This window comes from Dermochelys coriacea, chromosome 9 (genome assembly GCF_009764565.3).
Source record: "Dermochelys coriacea isolate rDerCor1 chromosome 9, rDerCor1.pri.v4, whole genome shotgun sequence".
In the NCBI taxonomy this organism is placed as follows: domain Eukaryota; kingdom Metazoa; phylum Chordata; order Testudines; family Dermochelyidae; genus Dermochelys; species Dermochelys coriacea.
This window is the reverse complement of record NC_050076.1, coordinates 104057923-104085505: the sequence shown is the minus strand read 5'-3', so window position 1 is coordinate 104085505 and position 27583 is coordinate 104057923. Positions and strand designations below refer to the sequence as shown.

General features: G+C 49.3%; 1 protein-coding gene across 13 annotated transcripts in view; it reads right to left on the bottom strand.

Moving 5' to 3' along the window:
* Positions 1-194: 194 nt before the first annotated feature.
* DLG3 (discs large MAGUK scaffold protein 3) overlaps positions 195-27583 on the bottom strand; it is a 185115-nt gene continuing 157726 nt past the window's right edge. For 8 of the 13 annotated variants that reach the window (XM_038415195.2, XM_038415197.2, XM_038415199.2 and 5 more), the window contains 10 exons: positions 21571-21747; positions 20019-20094; positions 19170-19269; positions 13964-14005; positions 12258-12308; positions 11072-11173; positions 10690-10862; positions 9998-10107; positions 5129-5220; positions 195-2926 (listed from right to left, as the gene is read on the bottom strand). In XM_038415195.2, coding sequence (XP_038271123.1) covers positions 2820-2926; positions 5129-5220; positions 9998-10107; positions 10690-10862; positions 11072-11173; positions 12258-12308; positions 13964-14005; positions 19170-19269; positions 20019-20094; positions 21571-21747 — 1030 coding nt within the window. In that variant the 3' untranslated portion in view covers positions 195-2819. Of the gene's footprint in view, positions 2927-5128; positions 5221-9997; positions 10108-10689; positions 10863-11071; positions 11174-12257; positions 12309-13963; positions 14006-15596; positions 15643-19169; positions 19270-20018; positions 20095-21570; positions 21748-27583 lie in introns of all 13 variants that reach the window. The other 5 variants (XM_038415200.2, XM_038415206.2, XM_038415196.2 and 2 more) reach the window with 3 other exon arrangements.

Below are 27583 nucleotides of genomic sequence, written 5' to 3'. Positions count from 1 at the left end.
TTTCAGGATTGATCTTTAGGGGCCACCCCCTCCCACCTGGAACCCTAAACATTTTCAGGCTTTGGCATGTTGAACGTAACCCTTCGGTTCACTGCAGCCCAGCTAGACTAAACTCAGGTGCCAGGATCAACCTCCAAATGGCAGGGATCCACTACACAATAAAAGGTTTTTACAAGAAGGTTTCTGAGTCAGAGTTCATTGCAACTCTCTGTTTATTAAAAATATATATGTCTCCTTGGAAGAAACACTGGTAACCAACTAGTGTCATAACTGATTGGATACTTTCACCTATGCCATGGAGTACACTGGCCTTTTTCTCCATGTGACTAGAAGAGAGGGAGACAGGCTCTTAGAAGAAAGTAAAGGAACTAGAACCTTGTGACTAGCATCTTAGGTACTTGCTCCTATTTCACTTATGCCAGCTCTCCAGAGCATGGGGCTCGTGGCATCCAGAGCAGAACCAATAGAGCAGGCAGTAGCTATAAACACTGGACATTGGTCCATGGCCAGAATCTCCTCCCATTGAGAGACTCTACCTCAACAGCAGTCCTCTCTCCTTTAGCTCCACTTCTTAGCAGCAGTAGTACCATCAATGAGCTTTGCAGTGTTGCTTTAGTCTCTCAGGATTGCCAAATCCCTTTTGGTCTCCAGCGATTGACAAGTGTCACAGAAGGAATAGCTTCTCACTTACCAGAATGCATCTCTACAAACTTACAGCAGTTCTCACTCATATTTAAAACTGAGGCCACTGCACAAAACACACTGACACAAACAGCTATCTATCACCTCAGGGAGTGGACAGCATTAGTATGGTGTTGTCTAGCTGGAAACAGCAGTGGTCTGATCCTATTAGGTTAGGTCAGCAACACCTTGGTTTCCTTCTGTAGCATCCAACTGTCACCACATGGAAAGGAGGAAGACATACCTGTTCACATTTTTATGGTGACCTCCGTTGCTCTGGTAGACAGGAATGTGGCATGGAGATAGTTTTTACATTTTTCCCTGCAGAGGAGAGCGCTCTTGCACTAGAATTAGGGATAATTGAAAAACAACATCTAGATTGGAAAATCCTCAAATCCTTTTGGAAGCTCTTTCCCTGAGGTGGAGCCATATTCGAATGCACACACCTGAGCTTCTCAAAAGCAGCAGTCTCTCAGTCCAAGGAAGACTACCTGTCTGTGGCCTAACACCACTCACCTGGTCACAAGATTTCTTGATTATACAGCGTGATGGTACAATTCTGTCTGTATTTCCACACCCAACAGACTGCAAAGCTCCTAAGATCCTGAAAGTGGATCCCAAACTTCAGAACAGGCTTTATGCAGATACTTGTCAGTAGTAGAAATATTAAACAGAAGAGGTGAACAAGCACCGTCTGCCAAGCTCCGAGTCCCAGGGACTCAGGAAGGGGCACTGCTGCATTACATGCACAGCTGCTCCACAGCAAAGGTCCTCACCCCTTCCAGGGGAAATGGCAGTTTTCATGGTTACTAAAATTCTGAACTCTATTAAATTCCATTACTCATTTGGGAAGTTGTGAGCTTCCATCCCAGGGACAGCTATGGTCTTCTTCCAGCAGCAGAGGGGAATTCCAGTGTGCTTCCATGAGGAAGACTGGAATTCCCTCACCATATAACATACCCAATTCAAATCCAGTCTAAGATCCCCAGGGAGACCAGATGGATGGCATTTGCTGCATCCACACTGAAGTGTTCCGGCAGCAGCACAGACAAGCCGGCTTGCTCATTCCATATGGTCTGTAGATTATTTCCTAACTATGACACCCTGGGTCTGGATTCTATTTACAATGTAACCATCTTAAAAAATAAGTTAAAAAATGGATTTTATACCCACAGGTCATTATTAACATGAGAAAATTCTAATAAAAAAGCTGACACAACACCACAATATGGTTTTGGTTTAACATCTGCTTAAAAAAATAGAACAAAAAGGAAACCTCTCATGCAAACACATTAGGTGGTGTGTAAAACAATGTGCAATTTAATAACGTCTTATCCGTTCTCTCTCGCTCTGCAACCTCCTGCTCAGCCTGGGTCTTCATTTCACTCAGATCAGTGGCTACAGGTTATTCTGGACCTTTGGCCCCCTCTGCACGTACACAGCATCCCAGTTCCTCTGATCTACCCCAAAGATCTGGGCTTTGGTTCTCAGAAACCTGACCAGATGTGAGAAGCTTCCAAAACCATTTCAATCTCTTCTTGACCAGAGTGGGACTTCCTGTGCCCAGTGACTGGGATACAATAATTCAAAAGATCCTTGCAATAATATAGTACCATTTTAGGAGGTCCCTCAGGTTTTCTAGTCCACATATATATAATATATATATAATATCTTTATGTATTATATATAAATTACATATTCAGATAAATAAAATGCTTTCTGTTGTACTGTTCAGAGCTACAAGGCAGTGATACATGCTTGGAGAAATGCCCCCGGAAGCTCCAGTCTTAGCTCATTTTCAAAAAATCCATTGTTTCAGTCGTTCTTTACATAAGTCCTCAGCTGCCTCCTCCCATCTAGCTTCTTCGGTTAAGTTTTAATAATAATAAAAAACGACTTGAATGGGATCTCATCTGTCTCTAATGGAGCAGCGGGAAGGTCCATGCAGGAATGGTGGGGACAGTCACGTGGTAAGTGAGATTGATTCATCCCAACAAAAAGAAACAGGACTAGAAAACTCAATCTTGCGACGATCTAAAAAAGGGGGCAGGAGAAGTATTTATGTCCCCCCCCTTTGGGGCATAGGTGAGGGAAGGATTTCAGACATCTGCTCACAAGGAAGGTGATGGGGGAAGTCTTCAGAGTTTCTCAGAGGATGGGACCCAGATGTAGTGCCCAGACTGGTCCTCAATGATCTGTTTGATTTTGTTGTATATCTCTTCCAGAGAGTCTCCTTGTACAATGGCTAAAAGGGGAAAAGAACAAGCCAGTCAGTCAACATTAGGCAGCACTGCACCACACCTGCACAGGCTGTGTTAAAGTCCTTGCCCGGCTAGTGGAGCAAAGCAGCCAGAGGGGTGGGAGGGGATGGTGTGGCACAGCTACGAGCAGACCTGAGCGAATCCTGTAAGTAGTTCTGGATGTGCACTAGATGAACAACAGGCAAACAGGGACATGGAGAGTTAAGGATACAGAGTACCTCCAAGCAGATTAATTCTAGGGAGAGCTCATACTGATTTCAGGTTGGCATATTCTTCTCATGTGAGCAAAGTACCAACTAGTGTCTCAACAATGGGCTGGGAATCAACTTTTCAGACAATTTCATTAAAGCACACTAGGTACAAGGCCTTTGGAAGCTCAGTGTCCGTTACTTCATCCACCTTTGAGCAGGAACTGCAGGCACTTTCGTAAAGAGGGACTCAGTACAGCTTCCAGCAGGCCCAGGGACCTAGTTTAGTTTCCAACTCCCAAGGGGAGAAGTCCTTGGGGCTTCCTGGGAGAGGATTCCCCAGCCAAGCACATCTCACTGCCAAAAGTTTCAGGTTCACAGCATGTGTTTTCCCTTTTGCAATCCCATTTTATTTCTCCGATATCACCCTAGGGGATCACAATCCCTCCCTGTTGTTGTTGCCTTCACTTAACTGTAGATGATTGGTTTTGCCCTATTGAGTTGGACTCAACGCTTAATGAAACCAGGCAGATTTGGCTTTTTCTTTCCTCAGAACTCATTTGCTCCAGCCCCCAGATCATTTTGTTGCTTTTTGTTAGATTCCTCACAATTTGTTTTTTTCTGGCTCCCACATCACACCAGAGCCCTACAGACAGGCAGCCCATCCCCCCTCCACGATCCATGACACAAGGCCTTTCTACATGCAGCCCAGAATCATGGTGGCTCTTTTGCAGGCATCTTACATTTCAAAATAATATGATCTGCTCTCCCTTTTTGCTGCAGGGCTCACTCTGCCATTCCCGCTCCCCAACGTACCCCTGCCCAGCAGAATCCCATTCCATTATTTCCTGCCCATGTTTCCAGCCTCCTGGAATGTCACCTGGAAATGTCACCCATGTGCTGCGCACCCAGTCTCCATGATCACTAAATAAGGTCTGCCTAATGCCAGTCTCTGCTGCTCCCAAAGAGGCACCTCTCTCCCCTTGAGATGCTCCCAGTTATCGGCACCCTGTTTAAGGGTTTTACCCAAGTTTTCAGCTCAATGAGCCAATCTGAACTTATTTTCTGTATGAAACTATCTGTAGGTAGCAAATTAAGACACAGTGTGCCTTGCCTACATTTCCCCCAGCTGTTGGCATGAGCGTATCAAAAAGCAACCCCAAAAGCACTGGGAATTCCTTGGGCTTCTCCTGCTCACCTTTGTGAAAGGACAATATTCTGGGGAGGGTTTTAACCTCCCAGTAACTGGCCCATTCTACCCTGAACTCCTCCTCTGCCAGATGTTTTGGCTGGGAAAGTTCCTAGGGTAGCAGTCAGGCATACGAAATGGCAAATGGTGGGATCACTGCTTTCCTGTCAAGCTGGTAACACGTTTGCTCCCCTTCAATCTTGGTGCCTCCAAAGCTGCCCATTATTTTCCAGAAATAATTGTGTGGTACAGCATGTCCAGTATTTCCCTTAACGCGTGAGGACATCTGCTGCGCTAGCCAGCTGATCTGTGGAGGCACAAGTTGCCAAGTGCTCCCTTACTGGCCCTTCAGCAAATGCTCCTCCTCTTCCTGAGCAGCCAAGTTGCCATGCTTTTCTTGAAGACAGACTGTAAAAAGCAGTTCAGTCTTCACCCGTCAAGTCCTAATTTCATCCTTCAACTCTTTTAAATGATCCTTCTCTCTCTAGTGCTCCCTGCCCTAATGTGCTGAAATCCATGGTCCCATGCAGCCCTTCAGCAGCATTCATAAGTCTTGCTTATTTATTGGCCCCCTTTCTCCTTGCTGCCTTCAGCATTTCAGAAAATCCTTTATGGCTGCCTCCCTCTGCGTCTCCAGGGCAGGTTTGCCATTACCTCTGGATAGCTGAAGGACCCCTTCATGAAGCCACATTCACAGACTTGTATCCATTCCTTGCTTCTTTTATTTTCGGAGGGGCGGGACAATTTCCCATGTCCCTGACAGCAAGGTGGTGCTAATGGGGTCATTCCTGCCCATCCAGTACTCTTACCTGTAAAATACTCTCCAAACTCCTGCTCCAGTTTCATGGCTTTGTCAAAGACCTTGTTGGCTTGTTCATATGTCTGTCTTCGGTTCATCTCCCTGCCAGGCATGGATGAGAACAGCCTGAATGTGTTTCTTTTTACATAAAAAAACAAGCCAAAAGCTACTGCCACTACCAGTGCCGGGAACCCTCCAGGCATCGGTGAGGTAGGCCCTGTGCAGCCCCTACAGAGTTCTATTGCAAGAGACTGGGTAACGTATCTAACTTCACATGCTCTCTTGCTGCCCTATGCAATACAACTCCAGCTCCAGCAATTCCTTCCAGCACCAACATCTTCACCCAAAAAACAAAGGTATGCTGGGAAGCCCAGGCAATCCCTAGCCTTCTGCTGCAGTCCATGTGACCCCAGAACATTGTAGTGCAAACTAGCAGAGGGCACAGAGAATTCAGTGTTTCACAGAGATTCCATAGGTTGGATATAAATCAGAAAAGGATGGTGTCTGAGGTCTCTGTAGAGAGCCAATAGCCCACTGGTCATCAATCACTGAAATGGATGGACGGATCATATTTAAGGAGTTGTGTGTCTATACTGAAAATTATGTTCTTAAGAGACAGGTAACCAGGAAGTGACATGTTTCGGACAGATTCCTTTCAGGCACGGGGTAACAGATGCTTATCTCCTTATCTCGCCATTGTGCGTTGTGTCTGCCAACTTAGGCCTATTTGCACACGGAGCCAGATGCTGATTAAGAGATTTCACAATCTACCAGAAAGGAGTGTACAGAGAAAAGACTGTCAGCAGGGGGTGTCTTGCTTAGAAATTATGGCAGTGGATTGTCCTATCTGGAGGTGCAGATGGGCACCTGGGATCTTTCATCAAGGAGGCAAGCTGACAGTGTGACTTATTTAAGACCCTAGGCAAGCCTGAGTGTAAAACACTGGAAGGACTTTGAGTGACCATTGCTCTGTAAGAGAGAAAAGCAGCTAGTGACGTAAGTGTAGGTTCTAGAATGCACATTATGATTTACTTTTATAGATAACACTTGTTTCCAATACTTCTACTGCGGTCACTGAGCATCTCCCGAACAGCAGAGGCATTAAGAACGCCCATCACTGGTCAGGACAGCCTTGCAGTGAGAGAACCGCCTTTTAAATCCCAGGGAGCCCGGCATCCCTGAGCAAAATAAGCAAAAATAGGGAAAAGATTTTATATCTATAAAATACTTTTTAAAAAATTGAAAGAAAAAAAGGGAACAACTGTTCCAAGAACTATAAAAACTACCAAAGAACTAACTATATACTAACTAACTGCTAAATTCACCATTAAAGAGAACATGTACAAGGTAGACACTGTCAGACTGAAGGTGTTTGAAAAGAAACTGAGGGCTGTTAGTCCACGCAGCTCTTTATACTTTCTGCACAGGGCACAAGGGTGTGGGGGCATTGCTACCAAAAAATCTCTGATGAAAGGCACAGGCTCCCCTGAAGCAGAGCGCCCACAGGACACTAGTTGAAGGACAGATTTCATGATTCCAAGAAAAGGAAGGAGTGAGAGCAGCAGAATAAGCATAAAGGACAAACTCAGACAACTGGTAGATAAGGTCCCTTGGGAAAAAAAATCTAAAGGGACAAAAGGAGTCGAGGAGAGCTGGCAGCTTCTCAAGGAGACAATATTTAAGGCACAACAGCAGGCTATCCCAATGGGAAGGAAAGATAGAAAAAATAGTAAAAGGTCATTACAACTCCATCAGGAGCTCTTTAATGACCTGAAAAGAGGAATCCTACAAAAACTGGACACACAGATGAAGAGTACAAAAAGAACAGCACAAACCTGTAGCGACAAAATCAGAAAGGCTAAAGCACAAAATGAGTTACACCTAGCAAGGGACATAAAAGGCAGAAAGAAGAGGTTCTTTAAATACATTAGGAGCAAGGAAAGTGTAAATTTTCTACTTAATGGCTAAAGAGAGCTAACAGAGAAATGTGATATGAAGAAAGCAGAGATATTAATTGCCTATTTTGATTCAGTCTTCACTAAAAAGGTAAATTACAACCAGATACTTAACACAATTAATATTAAAAACAATGGAGAAGGAACAAGACAAAATAGGAAAAGATCTGGTTAAAGAATATTTAGATAAGCTAGCTGTATTCAAGTCAGCAGGGCCTGATGAAATTCACCCTAGGCTACTTTAGGAACCAGCTAAAGCAAACTTGGAACCATTTGTAATTATCTTCTAGAACTCATGGAGGACTTGTGAGATCCCAGACGACTGAAGAAGGGCAAACATGGTACCTGTCTTTAAAAGGGGGAATAAAGAGAACCCAGGGAATTATAGAATATTCAATCACCCTATCTTCGATACCGGGGTATATACTATAACAAATTGATTTGTAAGCACCTAGACAATCATTGGGTTATATCATCAAGAACAAATCATGCTAAACCAACCTAATTTCCTTTGATGGGGTACCTGGCCTAGTGGATAGGGGAAAGCAGTACAAGTGATATATCTTGATTTTAGTAAGACTTTTGGCACACTCTCTCAGATGACATTCTCAAAAGCAAACTAGGGAAATGTGGTATAAATGAAATTAAATACAAGATAGGTGTACAACTGGTTGAAACACCGCATTCAGTGGTTCACTGTCAAACTGGGATGGACATATGTAGTGGAGTCCGGCAAGGGTCAGCCCTGGGTCTGGTACTATTCAATATTTTAATTAATGACTTAGATAATGGAGAGTAAAATATGCTCATAAAAATCTGCAGATGACACCAAGTGTGGAGGGGTTGCAAGCACTTTGAAGAACAGGATTAGAATTCAAAAGGACCATTGCAAATTGGAGAACTAGTTTGAAATCAACAAGAAAACTTCATTAAAGAAAAGTGAAAAATATTACACTTCGGAAGGAAAAACCAAATGGACAATTACAAAATAGTTATAACTGGGTAGGTGGTATAACTGCTGAAAAGGATCTGGGGGTTGGATCACTAATTGAACACAAGTCAATGTGATGTGGTTGTGAAAAAAGCTAATATGTCATAAGAAAGACATGGTAGGTAACTGGCCTGGATTACATGGCTCTGTGAGACCTTAACTGGAGTACTCTGTCCAGTTCTGGGCACAATACCTTAAAAAAATGTGGACAAATTAGAGAATGTCCAGAGTAGAGCAACAAAATGATAAAAGGGCTAGAAAACCTGATCTTTGAAGAAAGGTTGAACAAACTGGGTTTGTTTAGTCTTAAGAAAAAGATGACTAATGGAGATCCTGGTAACAATCTTCAAATATGAGAAGGGATATTACAAAGAGGATGGCGATCAATTATTCTCCATGTCCATTGGTTAAGTAGCGATGGTCTTAAACTGCAGCAAGGAAAACTTCAGAAAAAGTTTCAGAATGTACAAACATAAAGACGGCTGTACTTAGTCAGACTAACGGTCCATCTAGCCCAGTATCCTGTCTTCTGAGAGTAGCTGGTGCCAGATACTTCAGAGGGAATGAACAGAACAGGGCAATTTATTGAGTGGTCCATCCCATCATCCAGTCCCAACTTCTGGGAGTCAGAGACTAGAGACACCCAGAGCATGGGGTTGCATCCTTGACCATCTTGGGCTAATAGCCATTGATTGAGCTATCCTCCATGAATTTATCCAATTTTTTTTGTGAATTATACCTTTATTGAATTATACAAGTTATGGTTTTGGCCCTCACATCCCCTGGCAAGGAGTTCCACAGGTTGACTGTGCTTTGAGTGAAGTACTTCCTTATGTTTGTTGTAAACTGTTGCCTTGTGATTCCATTGGTGACCCCTTGTTCATGTGTTATTAGGAGGATAAAATGACCCTTCCTGATTCACTGTCTCCACACTAGTCATGATTGTATAGACCTCCATCACACCCCTCTTAGCCATCTCATTTCTGAGCTGAACAGCCCCAGGCGTTTAATCTCTCCTCATACGGAAGCTGTTCCATACCTCTCATCATTTTTGTTGCCCTTCTCTGCACCTTTTCCACATCTAATATATCTTTTTTGAGATGGGGCGCAGAGATCTACATGAAGTATTCAAGATGGGGGCGTACCATGGATTTATATAGAGGCAATATGACATTTTTGTTTTATTATCTATCCCTTTCCTATTGGTTCCTAACATTCTGTTCGCTTTTTTGATTGCTGCTGCAATTGAACAGATGTTTTCAGAGAACCATCCACAATGACTCCACAATCTCTTTCTTGAGTGGTAACAGCTAATTTAGACCCCATCATTGTGTATGTATAGTTGGGATTATGTTTTCCAATGTGCATTACTTTGTGTTTATCTACACCGAATTTCACCTGCCATTTTGTTGCCTAGTCACCCCATTCTGTGAGATCCCTTTGGAACTCTTCTCAGTCAGCTTTGAACTTAATTTTGAGTAATTTTGTATTGCCTGCAAACTTTGCCACCTCACTGTTTACCCCTTTTTCCAGATCATTTATGAACATGTTGAATAGGACTGGTCCCAGGACTGGGGGAAACCACTATTTACCTCTCTCCACTGAGAAAACTCTCTCATTTCAGAGGATAGTTAAGTTCTGGAATAGGATCCCAAGAAAAGTCATGGAATCCCTTCATTGGAGATTTTTAACAACAGGTTGGACAAACACCTGTCAAGGATGCTCTTAAGTATCTCTGGTCCCTGCCTCAGTGCAGGGGGCTGGACTAGATGATCTCTTGTGGTACCTTCCAGCCTGACATTTCTGTGATTCTATGACCGCGACAGTAGCAGCCTTCCCCCGACCCCTTTTCTGAATTAGAAGCAGCAAGAGTGCAGGCTCCTGGTCCCTGCAGCTAACATACCCAAGAGGTAGGTGGCAAATATGCACTTACATGAGAGCTTCAATGGATTTTGGCTTGATGAAAATGGCAATAGAGTAAAGTTGTGCTTGTTGCAACCTCTTGATGGCGTTGCCAGACACATCCAGGATGCAGTGCTTCCCCTGGCAGGGCACAAGAGGGGACCAGCGTCATTCAGTCACACCTACCTCTGGCTTTCCCTCTCTGAAAGCAGCCTGGAGCAGGAGGACGAGGGATGGAATATGCCAACCCACAGCATGGACAGCATGGGCCCCCAACTTGGGCAGGTGGCAGCACCCAGGAGAAGGGACAGGGGCTTCTTTTCAACATTCAGGACATTGTTTATAAACCAGCAATGGGCTCTGTCATGCTCTGAGCACAGAGCAGTTCTGTTGTTCTACCCACCGCAAAGAACCCTTGCATCAGTGCTTGTGAGGATAAAGCAGGCACCGGTGCTGCTAATGGTGGCCTTGGTAGCCCAGTGGTTTAGGAGGCCCTGAGTTCTGTAGGACTCCTGCCTGGGGAGGGTGGGTGGGTTTAGTGGCAGAGCACTGGACAGTCTGGGGTTCTGGAACAAGGCCACATGGCTTGGCAGGAATCCCTGTCCAATTGGCTCTTGCTGCAGTTACATGGGCAATGGATGCAGGAGCGAGAGGGTCAGAAATCATTTGGGTGAGCTGCGGGCTTCCCTGGAGCAGTGTCACCGCCTCCACATTTATACTCACTCTCTCTGCAACTGCCCGCACCGACTGGATACTGGTCCCATAGAGATTGTCATTGAACTGCCCAGCCTCTATGAACTTGTTGTCCTGAATATCTTTCTCCATCTGTTCTCGGGATACAACGAAGTGATAGTCCTGCCCATCCACCTCATTCTCACGCCGAGGCCTGGTAGTGTCTGAAAGAGAGGGGCTTCATGAGACAGAGCCCACTGCAACCAGGCATCTTCCTTCCTCCAAAGCTCAGCCCGCACCGACAGCGACCCTACCTTGCCTCTCTTTGCCATCACGTGGCTCAGGCAGTAGGCAGGAGAAACGGCAGCTGCCCAGAGCTGCACTGGGTCACTAACTCACAACCCCAGAGACATACACAAACACCAACACTTACGTGGCACACAGGAGCCAAACTTGTGTGGAAACTCGGAGATGAGGTCATCGTTGACTCGGTCTTTCATTGGCCCCAGGATGATCACTGGCCTCGCATAGTGAACTGGAAACAAGAAAAGCCACAGCCCTGAGGCTGAGTCTCTGATCCCAGTAGCTGCTCCCACACTCGCTGAAGCCTGGAGTGGGCCATGTGGCTCCAGAATACTTGTGGTCAATACACCACAGCCATTCACACAGCACTCATGCTTGTGGTCTGTGGAAATTCTGAAGGCCCTTTTCCTTCAGTGGGGACTAAGCTCAGCAAAGCTCCAAGTCTACCCAAGGACAGAACCCTTCTCATTCTAGAACAAGGACACCTTTCCCATGCACACGGAAACAACTTCCAGGGACTTGTCCTTGGGCTCAGCCCACAGAGTGCACCAGCAACACTCACAAAGAGGCAAATGTTGCAGGACACAATAGTGCTTATTACCTCTTCTCCTACATGCCTCCACATGCACTTCCATGTTCGCTCCTCCATGAGAGCACCCGAATTATTGCCTCAACACACCCCTCTTCCCAAGCCCTTCCACCACAGCCGCTCAGACAAGTGCAGGAGGCTGACCTCCCAGCCGGGATCATGGTGAACACTGGCCCGCAAGCTCCAGGGGAGGAATGCACCTCTTCTCCCCAGGCATGCTGCTGGCACTTACACTACTCGTGTCTGGAGGATATGACATGTTACTCTCTGGCTGAGGAACCAGCAAACTGGCAGCTCACGGTTGAATAGCTGCCTTGAGTTGGTACAGATGAAGCACCAACAACGTGCTAGGTGCTTTAAAAATAAATGAGCCCTCTCAGCCTCTGGCCCCAGGCACTCAACCCGATACAGTCACGAGGTGCAGTATGGCTGGGGCATGAATCAGAGAGAGTGTGTGGGTAGCCTGTGGTGAAGGCGGGCACTTGGTACAAGAAGGACCCAAGGCTCTGGAAGGGCAGAGCAGAGAGGGCTGGGCTGGCGCAGGGCAGAGGGCATTAAATTTTTAGCAATGGCGGTTTCACAGCCAGCGTTTCAAACGTCTGCCGTTTACTAAAGAGGCATGTCATGAGCAGTGTCTGCTTGCTGCGTGTAGACACTTCTCAACACCACCACATGCTGTAGTGCTGGGACTCAAGACTGCACACTCCAGACCTCATCCCATACTTACTTTCTTGCCGTGTCACTGGTTCATATGACAGGATAGTGTCCTCTTGTCCTTCTGGAATAGAGCCAGGAAGAAGCAAGTGAGTGTTTGCAGGGGCCTCTGCTGCCTCAACCCTTTGCCACCAGAAAGCAGCATGAAGGCAACAGCCAGCCAGGAGCTGCCACACACAGAAGTACCCCAAAGGCCTCTGGGTTGCCCTCCCCACCGGATAGCAAAATGAACAGGCGAGTCCCAGCCTAGAGTGCTGCTCCTGACCAGGACTGCCTCAGGGTGGTGTTCCATTCCGACTGTCCCAGGAAGACCCAACAGTTCATGAGCGAGAGCCATTCCCATCACACTGCTCCTGCAGCCAACCCAAAGGCTAGTCTGTGGCCAGCAGGTGCGGCTGCACTCTAAGCCCAGCTGGCCCACGACTTGGTCACACATTTGCTTCATGGCAGTTTGTCTGGAACACTTGTGCAAACACCAGAGGGCACTCTTTCTGCAGGCTGTGACCCAGCCTAAAGACCAAGAGTCCTCCCCCCTTCCCATGGCTCCCCCCAGCCCAGAGGGGCAACCCGGGCTTTGAGGATCCTATTCCACAGCCTGACTGCTCTCTGGGTTACCGGGCTGAACGACACCTGGAACAGCCACTTTCTGGGCTCAAAGCCAGGCCGGACCAACTCAGCCATTCATCCTTTCTGGCTAGCTGTATGGAACCCATTCCTCTCCATGTGCAGGGAGACCATAAGCCCCAGCTCCCATCAGCTCTGTGGGGACACTCCAGAGACCCTAAAAGAAAAGGAGTACTTGAGCTACAGCTCACTTCATGGAATGCATCCGATGAAGTGAGCTGTAGCTCACGAAAGCTTATGCTCTAATAAATTTGTTAGTCTCTAAGGTGCCACAAGTACTCCTTTTCTTTTTGCGAATACAGACTAACACGGCTGCTACTCTGAATCCAGAGACCCTGGATCCCTGGCACCAATTTCCCTTCCTGTGCTGGGTGCTGCCTGTTTGAAGCCTTGTGGGAAGAAAGGTGCTGGGGACACGGCCCTCATTACACACTGCTTCGGTTCTGTGCTCGGCCCTTCTGAGCTGCCTGACCACCACCACCAGCACGTTTGGTTCAGAGCTTCCCAGCAGGGCAAACTGGGGACACGGCGGGGCAGCAGCAGTTTGCGTCAGATGTGCAGCTACAGCTTTGTCACAGGAGGAGAGAGACGCCTCAGGCAGAATGCGCGTTATGGCTGCAGCAGAAGCTGTTAGCCCCCCTGCAGGGCTTGTGCTGTAGGTGGGCTGCAGAGCGCTAGCAGCTGGTAGAGATCTTCCTCTCTGAGCACAAGCTTTCCAAGACCTATGGGGTGTTATCCCAGGGGCTGGAAGTCAAGACACAGGAGCCATGGGGCACCCCAAAGCCAGAGTGCCAGGGGGCAGGATCCTCTGCTTGGACAGGTCAAAGAGCAAACCCTAACACCTCATGGCACCCATGTCCATGCATCTCATCGCTGACACTAGGGATACTGCTAACCAGCCCTGGCAAAAAGCTCCGATCCCCTCGAGGGAGCTGGCCATAGCATCTCTAGGACCTTCAGTTCGAGTGGCCAAAGGAAGCATCGGCCTCCGAACAGGGAACGTCATGGGGACAAGAGGAATGAAAATGCTTGGAACACACACACACACACACACACACACAGAGGTGAGAGACAGCAGGAGAAAGAGACACTTACTGGAACTGCTCTCGCTGTCACTGGTGTTTGATGTCACGCCCTCTGCAAACCAACAAGAAAAAGACGCCAATTCAGAACACGTGCAGCCAGGAACTCACAAAGGGCACATGGGGTAGGAGACAGACAGTCACCGAACGCTAGTGGCCACAGGACACAGGTAGAGGGCATGGGCGAGCACAGCCTCGGGGCCCCCACAGCCGATGGCAGCCTGTGGACCCAGCGAGATTCCTCTCACAGATTCAGCGCCCATCCCTTATTCCTGCATTAGAACTGGCATTTCCAGATATAGGGCATCACTGTAGGAGGTTCATTTCAGGGTCCTTCAGTCAGTAGCTTCAACATGGAAATCCAGTTAAGTATGTCTGGGGCACTTTGACGAGCGTGAACGGGAGGAGATGTGAACGCCGGAGGCAGGGCTTTCTCTGTAGCCAGTAGGCACGAGCTCACAGCTAACTGGGCTCCCTTTCCCGAGGCAGAGTGCACAGGGATGGAAAGCTACTCAGCCTGATCAGCTCTGCCCCGGCAGTAGTAATGGCCTCCCCAGGTAATGCACTAGGCCTCGTCCTGCATCGTCTCCAAGGGCAGGGAACTGGCCCCCTTGAGGATACAGCATAAACCCACACAGAGAGGGGTGGTGCATGGGGCAGGGCCCTGCCAGCTGTCCTGTCAAGTTTCAGTAGGAGAGTCCCCATTGGGCCAAGTGTCATGAAGGGAGGGGGAGCAGAGGAGGGAAGCTGCCGTGGCACATGGGATACACCAGCACAAACCCTAAAGCAAAGTGCAAGTCTGACAAGGGCCAACCAGCCGGGGGGGAGGGAGGGGGGGGGGAGGAGAGAGACTCACAGAGACAAGACACTGACAAGACGGAACAGAGTTCGGGGCCTTGCTTGTTTAGGCCATTTCCAATGCTGTGGCCCCTCCGCAGACACTGGGTCACTCACTCGGCCTGCACCTCCCCCTGGTTGCCTGCTCCCAGGTGCATCGGATTGCGCTGGTCCCCAAGGTGTGGGCAGCCATGTGACTGCTTGCATAAAGCTGGCCTCTACCTGGAAGCTACGAAGACTGTCTCCCCAAAAGGGAGTCAGTGAGTCAGGAAGAGGAGCAGTTCCACAGCTCAGGGTACATGTGCAAGCTCCTGGCATGGGGAGCAGGCAGGTAGCACTTAAAGATGTAGCTACCTGCTTTGTGAAGTGCCTGCAGGCCAGGTCACTTGTCCCTGATTGCATGCCAGCAGCAGTCTCCAGGGCAGGCATGATGCTAACTCATCTGGGCTGGCATTAAACCAGGGAGCCAGCCGGATGCAAGCTCCAGCTATGACCATCAGTCTAACAAGAGGAAACAGAGCAGCTCACCCTGCAATCTGGAGGGACGGGGCGCAGTCAGGGCAGGATTAGGGAATTCTAACTCTCCATGTGAGCAGGCACAAGGGGCAGTTCTCCCTCCCCCCCCAGCCCCCTCCACCTCCACTGATGGGGACTGGAACCCACAGCCTCAGAACCAAGAGCAAAGCCTTCAGAGCGAGTAGTGCTGTACATCAAGAGCAGCATTAACTCTCAGGGCCTGGATCCCAGCCTCCCCCCAGGCATAGTGCCAGACATGGAGAGCGAACGATGTGCATTTAAATGAGACTTACTCAGGTTCTTTGCTCCATAATAATCGTCACTTAACCCAGGGAAGTCCTGATTTCATAGACCGCAGGAAGGGGCAGAGAGCCAGAGAGGGGAGTAAGAGACAGAGAGAAGAGAGGAAGAAGACAGAGCCAGGTGAGCATTAGTGACAGGAGTGCAGAACGGCTGAGAGCTGCAATTGCAAGTGAGGTTACAAAATTCAGAAGTGTCTTTGCTGGGGCAGGCAACACATCCAGCCTTTGCACTGCGGAGCTGAGCAGTGTTCTCTCGCCCAGCCAATGGCCATCTCAGAGCCTCCAACCAGCCCCCACAGGGCCAAGGGCAGCCGTGCCAAAACCACAGCCCAGATACCAATGGTACCAGTGTGCCAGACTCCTTCTCGGGCTAACTGCTATTGAACACACTCTGGAAGGAGCTCGCTGAGGAAGAGTTGGCCTCCTGGAACAGGCTAACACATTCTCCACCCCCGAGTGAGCTGCTCCAATTCCAGAGGTGCTGTTGGCAAGTTGAGGGGAGGCCTTCCCAAGATTGTGGCTCACTCAGCTTTTTGATGGACTGGTGAAGGCCAGGTATGTTGCATCTCCCACTCCAGGTGTCTGAGGGATTGTCCGTGCCCCAGAGCCCCCTGCCCACACCCACTCTCTAGTACAGTCCCAGATGGAGCCTTTCATCTTCCCTGGAAGGACTGAGAAGCACTTCAAACTCCTCTGCAGGTCTTTACTTCAGCTCCCCATATCCCAACATTTCCACATGCAGAGCATGCAGGGGAAGGACTCTACTCCCTGACCAGCACTCCACAAGCAGATTTAGTCAAGTGCTGTGAAGCATTTCAAGGGAGGGAGACTGGCTGCCAGTTTCTTCCTATAACAGGAACTAGACAGGGCACAGAGCTAACCTGGAGCTGGCAGAGAATGGGCCCTCAAAAAAGACGTTATAGAGCCCAGAGGCAGGTAGTGAATCCTCTTTACTCATGAATTCAGTTATGTTCAGTTGCCTGATGCCACCCTCTACATGCAAGCAACCACCCACCCCAACGACCCCAGACCACAAACCCTTCCAGGAGGGAAAGCAGCAAGCCAAGCCCCCTCCCCAGGGACTCTCCCACTCCCCCACCAATCCCTACAACCACTGGTCCCAGGCACACTGTCAGCTGTGCACCCTGAGCAGAGGGGGCGCTGGGAGTTCACAAGTCGCTGGCAAAGCGGGGGAGCCGAGAGAGGGGGCCTCCCTCCCAAGGAGGGTTTGTATATTCATTCAGCCAGTGCAGTTCGGGTCTGGCTGATCTTAGTTCCGACACCTGCAACCACACACAGGCAGATGCATCTAGCAAGTGCACTGGGCAGCCAAACCACCAACCATCCTACCCCAGAGGCCCCGGAGCATGCAGGTGCACGCACAGCTTTTATGGCTGAAGTCAGGCCCAGGAAGAAACACGGGGCATGCTGGACTCACCCAGAACCAGATTTTCAGAAGAGCTCAGCAGGTTGGGTACTGAACTCATTTGAAAATCTGGCTACCCTCTCCCTAAACACACCAGAGGGAGATCTGTGCCAGTGAAGCGAGACACCATGCAGGCGGCGTCTGGACAGGCTCTTGGTCCTGGCCCCAGCTGCACTGAGCCGCAGAGCAGAGACCATTCTGAGCAGTGCACCATGACATGGGAATACAGCATGGCAGGTGGATTCGCTCTGCCTGGCCCTGCCTCCTCTCCCACCTGTGAGGATCACAGCTGCCGACAAAGCACCCAGTGTATTACTGACAGCTGATGATGTATAGCAAATGCAGAGAAAAGACAGCGCAGGTTAGGAATACCTCGCTCAGTGGCTCACTGGCCAGCAAACCCTTCTGTAGGAGTATGTCGTAGGCGGTTTGTGTGTTAAACCCTTCAGCTCCTCAGAGGACCATGGTCCACACACATCTGTCTGACTGATTCGAATAGACTGTGCTTTCCTAAACCGGAGTGCACAGCCCCTTGCTCCCAGACACTGTGCAGTTTTCACCACACTGACATTTTAACATGTGCCCAGTTCAACTGTTACTCTGTAGAGAATGTGCTGCGGGGGAGGAAGCCTCTGACCATCCTGGTGTCTCTGCTCCATTTGCCCCATTCTGAACCCTCCATTCAACACAGGGGATTTGCCAGGGGTGTCAGAGCAGAGGCCATGGATCACAGCCATCCACCATCAGACCATGGCCCTAGCCAGGGTTTGTCCTCATGTGGAGCTTCCTAGCGCCATGTGGGAAGCGGGATGGGTGAGACGCCATGAATAGATGTGACTTTCCAGCAGGGAGAGTGCAATGAGGCTGCCAGCCAGGAGTTCATGCCTTACCACCCCCTTGGGAAATGGAGCCGTCCCTCCAGGAGCCAGAGTCACTATGGAACATGCCACTGTCTCTGCAGGCAGCTGGAATTCCTCCAGAAAGGGAGCCAGGCACAGGACAGCTCTGCAGACCACAGTGATTCGCCCACAGAGGTGCTTCTGGAGCAGATGGTCACATAACAAAAAGTGGCTGGATTCACTATTTCTAACAGGTTCACGCAGATGAGCACGGCCAGGTTCTCACCATGGACGGCAAGGGTGTTTCCCAATTCCAGGAGCGGGACAAAGGGCTGCACCCTCTCACACCTGCCCATTTACAACATTAAACATGAGGCTTTGAGCACCATATTCCCTCACCTTGTTCTGAGAGCGAGGGAAGGCAGAGCCCCCCCGGGGGCACATTAGGGAGAGAGCGGGGGAAGGCAGAGCCCCTGGCACATCAGGGAGAGCAGAGAAAGGCAGAGTAGAGGTTTGATCACGTCCTGAGAAGTTGTGAAAGGATGAAAACACCAAACAACTGAGAGTGTGCCAGGCAGGTCTCCATCGCCCAGAGGCTGGACAGAAATCCTGGGCCATGGCCAGAGGCAGCTAGACTGGCAGCAGCTGGGAGAGTCAGTTTTGCTGACATAGCACCTGTGGTTGGGAGATGAGCACTAGGAAAGGGATGAGGCAGGTAGGAGAGACGTCCCCTTCTCTACAGGCAGGCAGGCAGGGGTTGGCTTTGCCCAGTGACACGCATTGTTCTATGCTATCTCTATACTGCCAGCCATGGCGAGAGCTCAGCCTGAGTGCCACTGTACCTGGAACAGCTTCAGAGGAGAGGGCAAGGCAGGATCTCCGTTTCCACGATTGCTATGCAGTGGGAGAAGAGGCAACACTCCATCTGAGTCTCCTGAGCTTGGGAAGCCATTGCAGGCTCTGGGTCTGTCTCTCAATATGGGTGGGAAGCCCCTGGGACACTCTGGGAGGTACAGCCAGAGCTTGGTAAGCAGTTTCAGAGGGACCCACTGGTCCCACAGCAAGTCCCATCCTGCCTCTATCTGCTTGCTGAGCCAGTTCCAACCGAGAAGGCTCCCAGAATAGTTCTCAAAGGGCGGAGTCATGCCGTTTGGCCCAATGCAAGGTGATTCCCAGCTATTTTGAATGGAGGCTCTTTGCCGAGGGAAATGCACTCGGCCCAGCTTGCCACACAGGGAGCAGGTGCTGGGGTTTGGTGGGGATTGCACACTTTGCCCTCTCTGGCCAGCGGCTACTTACGTTCCTGTCCGCTGCTCTCTTGGGCCAGGTTCTCTTTGCTCTTGTAAAATGGAAACTTTCGGGAGAGGCGGAAACTCTTTTTACGTTTCGTTTTGATCGACTGTGAAGAACATGGAGATGGAAGGGAGGACAGAAAAAACAAATGGCGTTTAACGCATGCACGAAAAATTAAAATGAAGAGACAATGAGGATCTGTGGCAAGGCAATCACCCACAAATGAAATCATGGAGATTACATGGAAACTATAATGCAGGAGAAAAATTAAGTGTAGAGAAAAATGTTGTAGGGATGTTGGAAGGTTGACTACCCAATCCGCTTTCCACAGGAGGCCATGTCCCTAAAAGCCCCCTTCCTTGTCTGAAGTGTTGTTTATTAAGCAGCAAGGCTCTGACCTCCAGCCACCCATTGTAGGGAAGTCACATGCACCTGTGCAAGAAGGTCCAAGGTTAGCTCCACCCAGCCAGGTGTTTTGTGATACACTTTTTGTTCACAAGCAATCTAGGGCTTGACCATCAGCTTATGGGGTCACACACAGTTTCATAGGGAGGTTCTGCTACACACTTAAGTGTCTTTGTCCAAATTGCCTGGCCCATCCCAGGCTGCCAGCTCTGTAGATTTTTAGCCAAAACCCATGCAGCTGGGAGGGATCTGCTGTGCGCTTTGAACGGAAGCCTAAGAGGCAGCCCAGCCACACACAACTTGAGTCCAACTGGTCTCAACTGCTCTCTACTCAGGAGTGCTCTGGCTGCCTTCCCAAGTAAGAAGCGTTACAATGTTAGCCTCGGATGCTCCTTGGCCCCTCTAGCTACCGCCTCAGGCCATCCCAGGCACCGCCGCTCTGGCACTTACCCTGTTGGACTCAATCATCCCAGTCCGGGCATGGAACTTCACTGTTTTCAATCGTGCACGCTCCTTCTTTTCCACCCTGATTAAAGTCAAATGAGAGAAAGCCCTAGTTCACGTGTGTGCAGTTCGCTGCCCTGCCCTGGTCCTCTCCATACGGTGCCTGCTGAGCTACACTGGTGAGCAGCAAAGGGCAGAGGGTCACCTCTGCACCCCAACAGTCACCGCTGCATCCATGGACTAAAGCTCCCTCTGGCACCCAAACCACCTGACCATGCCACCTGTAAGGAGAGAACACTTGGAGGCGGCTCTGGGCCATTGAGCAGCTTCTGCTGTTAGCAGCAATTTGATCAGGCACCTTGTCATGAGTCTAACCAGCGCCAGGAATCTGGAGGGGAGAGGAGCCAGTGGGGAGCCCAGCTCTCAATAAGCTTATCAGCTGAACAGCGTGCCCTACACAAAGAGCCCCTCAGGAGGAAGGAGAGGATGTGGGCTGCCCCTTTCCAGGCACTCCCGAGGAAGGACAGATGGATGAATTGATAGACAGACATGTCGCACAGAGGCACACAGCAGAACAGCTCACCTCTAGGAGGGATCAGGGTGAGGACACAGAAAGCCTCTCTCCTCCCCTCAGCTGGTCCCCCTGGAACTAGGAATGGGGTTTATGCTAGGTCACAGCCCTCCCATGTGCAGAGGTTGCCCGGGGAGCAAGCTCCACTAGAGAGGCTGAATTTTGCCTCAGGCCTTCATCCCATCACACTGGAAAGCTGCCCAAAGGACATTCTCAGTCTCTGCAGACCAGGACCCTCCCCTCCCCAGCAGCAGGCAGATCCGGTTCTGCCAGCAAGAATTGGGCACTGCCCCTGCAGCAAGCAGAGCTCACCTGTACCCACTGGCACCTGCATGTTCCAACCCCTCTGCCCGGCGACAGAGGAGAGCAAAACCTTGCTCCCATCTCACACACCCCAGTGTCTGTTTCGACATTAAACCACAGCAGAGCTGGTGGTTAGCTGGTTCCTCCTCTCTCTGGGCTCTGTGGTTTCACATTGCCTGGGACCGGTCTCACAGACAGATCCTCGGTGGCACAAGGCACAGGCTGCATAGCTCGGGCATCAGGGGTCTTGACCTCCTCAGGGCTAGCAAGGCTGGGGACTCCCCAACCCCAGTTTTCAACCATGGCAGAGCCAGACTCTCATCTGGCTGAACAGGACCAACTGCTCTTCTCGTCTCCTCAGTTGCTCTTCAGAGAAGTCACAATCCAGGTCACTTCAGGAGAAAGGGCTCACTGCAGACCTATCACCAACCCCTGCTTCCTATTCGCCCCGACCTTGATGATGCATAGCCCCACGGGGGACCAGTGAGAGCTGCCTCCTGGCAGCTGCCAGTGAGGGTGTCACACATACAGTTGGGGGTGGGATTCACTGGCATCACCACCACCCATGGCTCCTAGCAGCTGGAGCAGGTCCATGCAATGCCACATAGGTGCAGCCCCTGCGCTTGGCCAGATCCATTGTGGAGAATGGGGAGAGGGGAACGGGGCTGCTGCAATGACACTCACCTTTTTTTGCTGGGGATGACCCCAATCTGCTCACTTTCTCCATGGGGGGTCACTAGTCTCGCTTGCCACCACTCATCATCTGAAGCATTGATAACATGAAGAATGTCCCCATAGGAGAAGCTGAGCCCCTGGCTCGGCAGGCAGCTGTCCCGGGTCCTGTCATAGTCAAACAGGGCTCTGCAAAGGAACAGAAGGAGAAGTGAGACTCTCCCCTGCTGACAATGGTACAGGCCACTCCAGCAGGTGAGTCTGCCACAGCCAGTGGCTACTGGACGGCAGGGGGGTCAGACCGGGGCAGAATAGGCAACATTCCATAACCTGCTGGGGTGGGCACCCCAAGGAAACCTGACCAGGGTGGAGTCACACGTTTGGGATCCTCAGTAACCAGTTCATTTCTTATTCAGACCTGGCTCTGCTGTGAGGACCTCTCCCAGCCTGAGACTTTGACCCAACAAACAGAAACTGTCTGCATAAGCCCAGCCACCCACATGGTGAGCCATTTCCTGGGCAAGTGATACCCCTGCTATGATAGAATTTGAGGCCCCTTTGTCCCCCTCCATTCCAGCAGGACCCTCTGACTAGTGCTGTCTTCCCCTGGCTCAGAGGGTAGGGAGGCCAGAGATGTTAACAGCACATTGAAAAGATACATTTTAAAAACTCCTGCAGGCTTCCAGGATCTCTGGTTTCCTAGTAAGATAGAGCAGGCGGGTTTATTTAACCTGCCAGGGTCTCTCTGATGTCCTGTAACTTCTTCAAGCAGTTTCAGCCCTAACCAACATTAATGATAAAACATCTGCATTGTCTATACACACCACACTCGGGCTTCCCTCTCCAAGGGATGATGGGAAAATTCACTGTAGACAATCAGCCATGAGCTCCCCTGGCTGATGAAGTATTGTAACAGGTCAGACACCAGAGACTCCTACAACACGGTGAGGGGTTATTCTCAATCATGAGAGAAGGCCTCCTGATGTGCTTGTAGAAATGTAAATTGGCTGAAACATGAAAAGAAACTGGGGAAGTAATAACCAGCAGAGGCTGTTGGACCAAGGGGGCAGGAAAAGAGACTGGGGGAGGCCAAAAGTCAGATTTATCAAATTCCCTTCCATCAGATGAACCTGCCCTCCAGATGCGCACAGATAAAGGTGGACGGATAGAGCATGGAGATGCCACCCTTGCTCTCATTGTTTAACACCACCAGTATCCTGGATGCAAGAGGAACCTCGGATTGCAGGAGGAGGGGAGAGACCTGAGGCTTTGGCGCTCAGAACACAGTTGCAGAGTATGTGCAGTCTGGGCTTCTTTTGTTTCTTGAGATACCTGAACCATGGACCAAAGATCCCAAATGCTGGCATCAGCCTTACTGAGTGCGCTCACCCTGCGGGGCTGGTCACCAGCCTGCCTTATTAGACAAGAGGGACACACGTGACTTTTGAAGACACTTCTTTCTTTGTCGCTTCGTGAATTAATTTTCTTTGTTACAACACTGAGTCCTACTCCCTGCTCCAGTGGTTTAACAGCAGGAGGCTGTACTGAGCTTGTTCTGATGCAGCCCAGATTTCCTTGAGGAAGTTATGGATAAAAGAAAGCACATCATCTCTGATCTCTCTTCCAGAGAGATCCATTATCCTCAGGTTCCTTCCTCTTGCTCTATCTGCCAGGCCTGTCAATTCTTCCTTCAGCCAATTACTTGCATTTGTTTTTTTACTGATTCAACCTGCGGCTAGAGATTCTCTGCCTTCAATACTCCCAATCCATCAGAATTTCTTGAGAAAGTCATGCTCCAAATCAACTCCAGTTACATTCACTCTTTCATGAAGTGTCATTTGCCCAGAAAGGCTCAGAAGGGTCCATTCCACATCAGAGCGGTCTCCCCACAACTACTACTACTTCCCTGCCCTGGGTTTGGAAAAGTTGCCATTTAATATTTTGTATGGGATTAAATGAGTCCCAAGGGTGCCTTTCAACTCCTGATCAGCTGAGCTGAGAAGCTAGCAGCCTTCTTCCCCTGCCCCCTCCCCCAGGACCTCTCAGGCTGGCTACATACTGTATGCGAAGCAGTAAAAGCCAAATGGCTGTAACCTACATTGTGTGTGCAATTATTAACTGACAACAAACTTTATCAGAGGAATAAAGCTGAAGCCTGTGCAAGCCAAGGAATGCCAGAGTTAAAACACGAGAGAGAAATATTCAAATATCACAACACGCATTCTAAAAGCAACTCAGCTCTTGCACTTGCCAGCTTCAATCTGCCAGTGTCCAATACCCACTCCTCCTGCATCATAAACCTTCCCAAAATAGACGACCTCAGTCAGCTGCACTCCACACATAACCACAGACTGTCCTCCAGTTCCACGCCCACTACCAGCCACGTACACCTACTCTCCATATAGAGACCACACTCAACTCTCTCCTATCCCAACTACCCACTATGGTCAAAGAGACCCACTGTATTCTTCATGTGTATTCCAGAAACAGCTTCCTCCCACATGGAGCAGAAAACCCAATCTAGCAGTCGGGACAAGGAGGACAGCAGCAGCGTTCTCTCCTTATTTGCCCTTTGGATGCAAGTCAGACATTTCTACACCCAACAATCTGCATCCATATAGGCTGCAGAACTCATAGTAGACCTGTTCTCCAAGCCAGGCTGGTACATTGCTCATTTAGCAAGGAGGAGAGAAGAGAATTTACAGGCCTGCAGAATGCGTTAACCTGTCCTCTATATGCAGGGACTGTGAGTGTTTCTAGAGTTGTGGTTAAATCCCATGTAGATGGATAGGGACCACTACACAAACAGGTCAGGACATTTTACGAATTTACATTGACATTTTACATGTGTACATTTTATTTCGGAGACTGCGTGAACTATGAATGTGTCTGAATATTTTTCTATCTTCCCTAAATAGTTCCCTTCCACACTTTTAAATGCTTCCTGCACTAACAGTTTATCTAACGTATTTCGTTTACAATGCAGGAGTTCCATCGTTAATATTTCCTAGCAGTGACAAAATTACATCTAAAGTTTGAGCTGATAATTTCCATTGAAGGGAAAGGAACAACAGTACTTTTTCTATGCAAGTTCCGAGGGGAGTGAATACAGAGTGTATACTGGAACCCAAACTGCAGCCATATCTGTGGAGCTGCTCCTGAGTGGTTCCACACGGCAAGTTTTTAAATGACCTCAAATTTCCAAATCAGTGTTACCTGCTTCCTTCACACAGACTCACTCATTCTGCAACAAATGCAGGACTACAAGTGAACCGTCACAGCGTGAGCCACACATGGCTGCAGAATGGGACTGGAAGCCTGGCTTCACAGTCGCCTTCACTCAAGCTAGATGAAAGCTCTGTTAACTGTCATTGTAAGAGGACCCTTATGTTCACTCTAAGATGCAATTAACTCCTAGCTTCCTGTGATCAAGTAGGATCTAACACAACACACACAAAATCCTCTCTCCCCGTACTTGTCTTTATTCTGTGGCTCTAAAGCAGCATTGGACTCCAGTAGTTCCCTGCACAGACCCTGGCCCCGGCTTACTCTCAAGATGGCTTAATCACAGGCCTCTAACTCATCTCAGAGATTCACTTGGCTTTCTCTCATGCAGAATTGGTCCTTGGTTGAGTTAGCAAAATAACTTTAATTCTACACAGAGCTCCATAGCCTGATGGCCTACACCACACACTAATGACTGTCCTAGTCTGTAATAACTCTGCTCACTGACCAGCTGGGTTGAGTTTTAACCTGGGCACTAGCTTCCCAGGATGATTAGCCAAGTAGTAATTTGGGCTAGACCTGTTAGACAACTACAGTGTCAAGTCAGAGTAACGAAGTGGTTTGAGTGATTTTCTCCAAACTTGCAAGAAACCTTTTCTCTCCATTACCTTCTGAATTATTGGGGAGAGACGGGGGCTAAAACCAGAGCTTCTAAGAGAATCTTTAAAAGGACAGCAACAACTCAAGATCTAGTCTTTCTAGTTTTCACGTCCAGTCGTCGAGCCCCAGACGACATTTGTGCATTTACAATCACATTCCCCTATTTTTCATGTGTTCTTCTCTCCCCTGTTGCTGTGAGACCCCCCACCCCAGACAAGAGGAGAAGCAATGACACTGGCTAGACACAGCATGCTGTCACACACAGGAAACACGCAAAGGCCAGAGAAACTCTTTTCTTTCTCTAATCACTTTCAGTTTCAGGAACATTAGGTGAGGCTTGTAACCGTGGAAGGTACATGTCTCGGTGTGATTTTTTAAACTGACCACGTCCCTTTAACAAAGATAGCAAAGCAACAGACATGCTGTGTATCTCGTGCAGCCTTCTCCCAAACCGTGACTTTAAAAACGGTTTTCCTCCTGTGTATAAAAGGAGCCTCTCCTCTCCCTTCCCTGAGCACTACCCTGGAGGGGGATTTATGGCTCACGGAGTTCTAAGTGGGATGCAGTAGTGTGGGGAACCCTGTGACCACGATGAGTGTGGTCATGGCTGTGGTCAGGAGCAACACCTGTCCCTGGGGCGGCACCCCTGCCGGTAACCGCTGACCCAATGACGAAGTCGTGCAGACCCTCTGAACCAGTGCAGTCACCACAGAGGGAGCCACATTCTCGTCTCTCTCACACCTTGTTCTCGGCTTCCCTGGCTATGTTCTTTCTGTGGGATCTTTATTCCCAATGAGCATGACAATGTCTCAGCAGGAAAGACCCAGGAAAAACTCAAGACACTAGCAACAGATATGAATGTCTCTCAATAACCGCAATCCAACCCTGCCTCCACAGTGCCATTCCACAGCCACTCTTCAGAGCAGACCTAGGAGTTCAGGGGCTGACAGGGCCCTTTCAAAATTAAAGCCAGCACGTTCAGATGCCAGCTCAGATTTGCAACCTTGAAAGGAAGCCTCATGCTGTGTTTGGAGAGAAATTCCTTAGGATCCACCCCAGCAACACCCTCTGCTCCAACCGCAAGTGCAGGGAAGCCAGGTAGAGAGGCAGAAGTGAATCAGATGTCCATGGTCTGAACCCAGCCACTTGTGCTATATTCACCCCTGCTCTAGCCAGCCTAGTGCAGTGGTGCTGCGGTCAGGAAAGCCCTTCGGGACACCTGGAATTTGGCACGGAACAGGTCACAATGCCTCCCAACATCCAGGGAGAGGAAAGAAGAGATTCCCATTTACAGCCCCTCCACACACGAGTCACAGCATCGACTGCAGCACCACGGGGCTGGAGACAGCGAGTGATCAAAGTCAGTTAAATGGGCTTTCTGGAACTTATGGACTACAGCAGAGGGAATAAGGCACTTCAACATCCCAGGCAATTCCTGGAAACAAAAGCACTTGTCCTAGGGCTCTGGTATCATGGGGTCCCTACTGTGGGCACTGCTTTCATTCACACTGTTGGGCACACCTGCAGCGGACTGAAACCATTTACACTAAAACCAGGGAGCAACATTAGAGGGTGGGGGTTGGGGAACTTCACAGAAAACCCAGCAGAACCTTAGCTTAGATTCATAGATACTAAGGTCAGAAGGGACCATTCTGATCATCTAGTCCGACCTCCTGCACAGCGCAGGCCACAGAATCTCACCCACTCACTCCTATGAAAAACCTCACCTACGTCTGAGCTACTGAAGTCCTCAAATCATGGTTTAAAGACTTCAAGGAGCAGAGAAGCCTCCCTCAAGTCAACCATGCCCCATGCTACAGAGGAAGGCGAAAAACCTCCAGGGCCTCTTCCAATCTGCCCTGGAGGAAAATTCCTACCCGACCCCAAATATGACTTTGTCCAGTTTTAAGCATCCCAGATAATCCAGCCCCAATCTGTCTCCCAGGAGACCAATCCTAACTTGTTAGACAATAACTGACAAGCCACATCCGAAAACACGCTACTTTTTTGTTCAGCAGTAAACTCGAGACTAGGAACTGAAGTCAACATGTCAGATGTAGCATCCCCTGGCCCAAGCCCAGGATGAAGGAGCCAACAGCAGAACATGGCAGGGTCCTTTTAGCTAAGGGCACATAACCCA